The sequence below is a fragment of the Podarcis pityusensis genome, assembly GCF_964106645.2.
Source record: "Podarcis pityusensis genome assembly, chromosome: 12".
Lineage (NCBI taxonomy): Eukaryota > Metazoa > Chordata > Lepidosauria > Squamata > Lacertidae > Podarcis > Podarcis pityusensis.
In genome coordinates this window covers 52,338,202-52,345,081 of record NC_138037.1, presented here as the reverse complement: position 1 = coordinate 52,345,081, position 6,880 = coordinate 52,338,202, and the positions used below count along the sequence as shown (strand labels likewise).

At 42.8% G+C, this 6,880-nt stretch overlaps 1 protein-coding gene across 3 annotated transcripts in view; it reads left to right on the top strand.

The window, feature by feature from the left end:
* Positions 1-553: 553 nt before the first annotated feature.
* Positions 554-6,880, top strand: part of PDE1C (phosphodiesterase 1C) — a 272,866-nt gene continuing 266,539 nt past the window's right edge. The window contains exon 1 of one of the 3 annotated variants that reach the window (XM_080975857.1): positions 554-928. In XM_080975857.1, the coding sequence (XP_080831983.1) occupies positions 844-928 (85 nt within the window). In that variant the 5' untranslated portion in view covers positions 554-843. The remainder of the gene's footprint in view (positions 929-6,880) is intronic. The other 2 variants (XR_013978371.1, XM_080975856.1) reach the window with 2 other exon arrangements.

Here is a 6,880-nt window from a genome sequence, read left to right as displayed (position 1 = left end):
TCAGCACCACAACATCTGTATATGGACTTCAGGGTCCTGACACTCTTAGACCTTTTAAGGATTTGAATTGAAGGTAGGGAAAAGCATGCCTAGGGAAATTCTAGGATGGAAATAAAGGAGCGAGCCTTCTCACTCTCTGGATCTGGTTACCATGTCACAAAGATCCTGTGATCCAAAAAAATCACAGGCTTGGGCACATGGCAACAGTGGGGTGGGGAGGGAAGTTACCATTTTTAACTACTTTCCTTTAACACATACATTCAGAAACTTCAAATGGAGACCTTTAGGCAAGTGAAGAGAACTTGTTTATACCACTTTGGGTCCAGGGGGGTCTAGAAACTCCTTGCCAAGGTACAGTCAGGAGCCGATTAGGCTGCAAATCTTCAAAGATCCCTTGGGGTGAGGCTTATAGAGGCTCTGATTCCCACAATCTGCTTCTATCCCAGCAGCGCTGAATGTTCCATACTGTTGTGCCTAGAGCTCCTCCACATTTCTGTGACATGCACAGTTGATTTGTTTGGCTCAGCGGTGTTACACTAATTGCTGCTGGATTTCAGATCCCAGCGTCTCTAACTAGTGGTTAAAACCTCTTGAGTAGGTATGTCAGTAACATGCTGCTGTGACATTCTTAGGGGGTGGAGAATTACTGCTGGGCATGTCTCTCTCTCTCTTGGATCCAGCATTGTGCATTCAGAGATGTGTGAAGTCGGCGGTGAGTTCTGCCGAAGGGAGAGATTCAAGGGCAACTAATTGCCTGCTTAGAAAAGCTCTCATCCCACAAGGGGAGAATTGCTGCTGCTGCTGCTGTTCTTGCTGCCTAGAACACTCACCAGCAAGATCATCATGACAGAGGCAAGCAACAGAAAAGAAGGATTTAAAAAATGCCGGAGTGCCACCTTCAACATTGATGGCTATAGCTTCACAATTGGTGAGCCCCTTTGTGTGGGTGTTTCTTCTTCTTCTCTTATCCTTTTGTCTCAAGTAGGAAACAGGGGTGGATGAGGGGGCTTGTCCAAGATGCCTCTTGGACGATGCTGCTGCTCTCCTGTAACTTTTGCTTTGCTCTGTCCCTCCTGCCGCTTTGTTGACTTCCTTTTATTCAGGAAAGGTGCCTTGCCCTGAACCACCGCGCTTTTGTAATGTTTTTGGCATTGCTTTGGCAAGAGGTATGCAGAACTTTTGTTTCGTTGGCAGCCCTTATCTTAGGAAAGCCTGTGTTTTTGGGATTACATATTGTCAACTTGCTTGCTGCATTTCCTTCCTACAAGCTCAGGAGCACAGAAGCTCTGTCTCTCTCTCTCTCTCTCTCTCTGTGTGTGTGTGTGTGTGTGTGTGTAGTTTCTTTGTTTTTCCTTACTTGTGAGCTTTAAGTAGGTAACCAAGCTTCTGTAAACCCATGGTCACTGGCACAGCAAACCAGATCTTTCCTGAAATTGCCCTTGTACCACGTAAACAGAAATGAAGTGGAACTGGAAATGGAAAGAGAAGACACAAAAATCACATCCATTCTCCTTGGTCCCTGCTGTAAACAGTGGCTCATTTCTAAAAAGAGGTTAGTGTGGAAAACACGCCTTCTGCTTGCACCTGATCCCAAAGACCCGGAGGCTGGTTGTGGTTACTCAAGTGCTGGGAGACACTCTGCACAACCTCAGATGAATGTTGATCTTGGCGATCATTTCTGTACTCCAAGAGCATTGACAAAAAGGGGTCCAGAACTGAGCCATGCCTCCTATCAAGCCCTATAAGGTGGACTGAGCCCTTTAAACCTAAGACCACTTTGTCCCACTCTGTCTTTTTGATTGGGGGGGGAAGCAAAATTGCTCAGAGCCACATGTTCTTGCTCCCTCCTGCTTTCTTTTCCCTTATAAACCCCACTGTACAGTAGTTAGACTCCTAGGGTGAATTAAGCAGGCTGTTCTTTTGAAATTTTACATCTGACTGAACTCCACTATGCAAATCTCTGCAAACCTTAACAAAGCAAGCTATCTTGCTGACTTAATTTTAGTTTGCAATCCGAGTGGCCTATTTATGAAGAACAAATTCACTTTTATGCCTTCTCCTGTATCTAATGGCCAGCTGCTGATTGTGTTGTGCTTATTCTTTGCTGCTGTGGATTGATGTTGATGTAAATAGCACAGGAGCTTCAGGCTAGATGGAGAGCTTAAAGGTTCTCGGTGGCTTGCAAGAACTTTTGTCATGGTCTTTCTGCTGTCTTACACGCTGCATTCTACAGTTATTAAAAATGATGCCTTCTGTGGGAGTCACTTGAACATCAGAACATGTGCTTTTTTGGGGGGGGGGGAGGAATTGTTGTAGCTGCATGGAATTGACAGTTTCTTACCCATGTAGGAATCTGAGGATTAATATTGTGTGTGTGATCTTGAACTGAACACTAAAGCAACAATCCTATACACACTTACCTAAGAATAAACTCTGTTGAAAACAGTAGGACTTACTTCTGAGTATGGGTTACGCTGTAAATAGGGGTTATGCATCAAAGACTAGATGGTCCAGATAAATCATGTTCCTTCAAACATGATGTATTAGGATGACTAAAGTGACATGTTTATAATTGCATTATGTTGGTGTTTCTATTTTTGGGCTGTTGAGGTAGCCACGGGCCATAGCTTTCAGCACATTTAGACTCCACTGATTTCAAGGAGTTAAGCCTGTGCCTAATTCTCCTATTAAAACCAAGGATATGTACTGTCTGATGCCCTCTGTGTTTACTCAAAAAGTAAGCACCTTTAAGCTAAGATGGGACTTACTCTCAAGAGTGTGCACATAAGACTGGAACCCAAACAGCACAATCCTGTGCAATTTGACTCAGATGCAAGGCCCGTTGTGTTACCTCTCGGATCTGTATGTGCATATGATTACAGTCCAAAGTGCTTAATTTTGGCTGGACCATGCCCATGGTTAAAGTTAAATTCTTATGTATATACAACCCACCCCAAGTATCTGCCTTTTACTTAACACCCTCGTTGAGTGTGGTTGGAATATGTCCTTGAACTCTCTTGCTTGCCTGGCTGCAGGATAGAGAGGGCTGTGTGTGTGTGTGTGTGTGGTGGGGAATGAGCCTGGTGTGCAGAAGTTAAGTTTTCATTCCTTGCTCTACGCACTTTTTTGTCCCTGGCCCCTGCCCCTGTGCTTGCCAAAAGGGAAGGCTGTCTAAAGCAATGTTCCCCAACCTTGGGCCTCCAGCTGTTTTTGGACTACAACTCCCATCATCCCTCACTAGCAAGACCAGTGGTCAAGGATGATGGGAATTGTAGTCCAAAAACAGCTGGAGGCCCAAGGTTGGGGAACACTGGTCTAAAGGATTCCCCCCATATCTGCTCTAACTGGATGTCCACCTCAGTTAGGATCAAGTCTTTGCGTGGGCTGTGCTGCCTTTATGGCATCAAGATCTTTGCCTGCCTGCCTGCCTGCCTCTTCTCGTCCCTCTGAACTTTGCAGTCAGACAGCCCCGAGCAAGCTTGTCACATTCAAGTTGGAAGGAACTCTAGCGGATAAATTTAGCAGCCTGGAAGAGAATGCAAACACAAGTGGGGCGTTTATGCTTCCAAAAAGAAAAGAATCATGAAAACTGCGGGCCAGACTCACCCTTTTAATTCACAACAGCCTTGTGTGGCAAGCTTGTCAGAGGCAGCGGCTTTGCCAAGGCCACCAGTGAGCTTTGTAGTTGGATAGTGTTATGAACTTGGCTTCTTGTATCCAGGGGTACCATGTTGCCAGTTTCTTTATAGCATCCCAGCTCAGCTGATTTCTTTTTTTTTTTAAAGATATTTATTAAGATTTTCAAAATATTACAAAATGAAAAAAGAAAAAAGAAAAAATACAAAATAAAAATAGTTAAAAACAACTCAATCTTTCCGTTACTTATCTTTCATTGGCTTGTTTCCCGGACCTCCTCGCGCCTCCCTTTTTTGTATTCCAATTCAGTTTGTTAGTTCAGCAAATCCTTCCCCTCTTTGTTTATCCTAATCTTTAATCTTATAATATTGTGACATTGAATTTTAACCTATTAATAATCCATTTTTCATATTCCCTTATAATATTACAGCTAAAAACCACTTAAATTCTATCCAACATCATTCTAACATTGCAATATTTCTGTAGATAGTCTTTAAACTTTTTCCAATCTTCTTCCACCGATTCTTCTCCCTGGTCTCGGATTCTGCCAGTCATTTCCGCCAATTCCATATAGTCCATCACCTTCATCTGCCATTCTTCCAGGGTGGGTAGATCTTGTGTCTTCCAGTACTTTGCAATAAGTATTCTTGCTGCTGTTGTGGCATACATAAAGAAAGTTCTGTCCTTCTTTGGCACCAATTGGCCGACTATGCCCAGGAGAAAGGCCTCTGGTTTCTTCAGGAAGGTATATTTAAATACCTTTTTCATTTCATTATATATCATCTCCCAGAAAGCCTTAATCCTTGGGCATGTCCACCAAAGGTGAAAGAATGTACCTTCAGTTTCCTTACATTTCCAACATTTATTATCGGGCAAATGATAGATTTTTGCAAGCTTGGCTGGTGTCATGTACCACCTGTATATCATTTTCATAATATTCTCTCTTAAGGCATTACATGCCATAAACTTCATACCTGTGGTCCATAACTGTTCCCAGTCAGCCATCATTATGTTATGTCCAACATCTTGTGCCCATTTAATCATAGCCAGCTCAGCTGATTTCAGGGCCAGCAATGTTATTTGGCAGATTGATGCAAGTGCGTCAGGGAGCAGCAGTGACTCCTGTGTACAACACACAGTCTATCTTATGTCCCAGCGTGGGGTGGTGGCAGTTGTGGAGAATCTTTTCCTGCCCTTTAAGCAGCACAATGTCTCGAGTAGCTCAGATTCATATGTGATGTTGAAGGACATCTGACAGCCATCTCGTCCAATCTCCTCAAATGAGGGTGACTTTTCCCCAAGCACACATTTTTGCTGGTAGATTAACTTTGGGTTTCCTTAACTTTTGATACCTGGGTTGAAACAGGAGGCATACTTCACTTTAATTCTCAAATATCTATCTCTCTTTCTATCTTCTCCACCTCCCAGAACAATAGACAAGCATTCAGACAATATATGTTCACAAATGGGAAAGAGCGTGGGGTGAGGAGATATGGGAGGCAATTTCAGCAGCTATACTTTCTAGGATGTTATCTTTCCTCTCCTTGCTTACCTGTCTCTGTGGTGCTCTTTCCTGGTAACGCCCTCCCCCCAGTTGCTGAAGCGGAGTAGGGTTGGGTTTGGGGCATTTGTGTCTCAAGGCGACGTACCTGCTAGGGTTCTAGGAAGAAAAGTGTGAGCGATGTGCTCTTGTTCCTATGTGTGTTGTGAGGTTGGTCTGAACTACTACTACTATTACTACTACTACCAGTAATTGTACCCTGCCCATCTGACTGGTTGGCTCCCAGCATATACAAAACCATAATGAAACATGAAACATTAAAAACTTCCCTATACAGGGCTGCCTTCAGATGTATTCTAAAGGTTATATAGTTACTTATCTCCTTGACATCTGCTGGGAGGGCATTCCACAGGGCAGGCGCCACTACCCAGAAGGCTCTTTGCCTGGTTCCCTGTAACCTCACTTCTCACAGTAAGGGAACCACCAGAAGGCCCTCGGAGCTGAACCTCAGTGTCTGGGCTGAATGACATTGGTGGAGACGATCCTTCAGGCAGAAAGATCTGAGGCCGTTTAGGACTTTAAAGGTCAGCACCAACACTTGGATTTGTGCCCAGAAATGTACTGGGAGCTACTGTAGGTCTTTCAAGACTGGTGTTATATGGTCCCAGCAACCACTCCCAGTTACCAGTCTGGCAGCCGCATTCTGGATTAGTTGTAGTTTCTGAGTCATCTTCAAAGGTAGCCCCACGTAGAGTGCGTTGCAGTAGTCCAAGCGGGAGATAACTAGAGCATGCACCACTCTGGCGAGACAGTCCGCGGGCAGGTAGGGTCTCATCCTGCATACCAGATGGAGCTTTGTGTGAAAAGTGCTCTTTCTCCTTCTTTCCCATATTCAACACCCACCTTGTGAACTCTTTAAGTATGCATGACACAAAGCCAGAAAGCTTTGTCCCCAAGCTACATACTCTTTTACTTGAGTTATTTTCACCTTCTTTTGGAGGTGTGCTGTGATTGGGTGATGAGTTGCATACCGTCCTGGATTCGGTCTTAGTGATGTGGATGAGACAGTTCTCTTTGGAATCCATGGCTAAAATAAAGACATACAAATAATGACAATTTAAAAATGCAAAATACACATAGAAAAAAGAAACAATTTCTCTTTAACTTCCTAGCCTCTAACACCTCCTGATTCTATGTAAAAGTATTTAATCATAGAAGTATTAATACTAAAACTTGTTTATGAAAACATTGTAACACACCTTCATAAGGGAATCTGGTTTTCCAATGCTTATGTCTCCTACGCTTAACTTATGATTGATGGGTGTTTTAATTACCCATACAAAAATAAATTAAATCTGAAATCAGGCAGGCGCCTTAACTGCACTCTTTTTGGTGCCTGCTGAAAGCATTTTTGTTTAGGCAAGTCCATCCAGAAATGTAGAATGTTTTTAGCCCAGCGTTGATTTTATTTTATTTTTTGAATGCTTCAGATAGTTCTTTTTAATCATTTTTGCTGATAATTTCATTTTTTATTTTTGTAAACCTTTAAGGTTTTTTTATTAACAATCAAGTGACAAATAAATGTTATGAAATAAATAAAATAAATATCATAACAAACCAAATCTTCTGGTACAAATTCCGAATATTTTATGCTTTACATGCCTTCAGTTTTATTTTGGCAATTGTTCATGGGCAGGAAACTTGTGAAAGTTTTTAAGGGGGGGTTGACTGGCAATTCCCCCC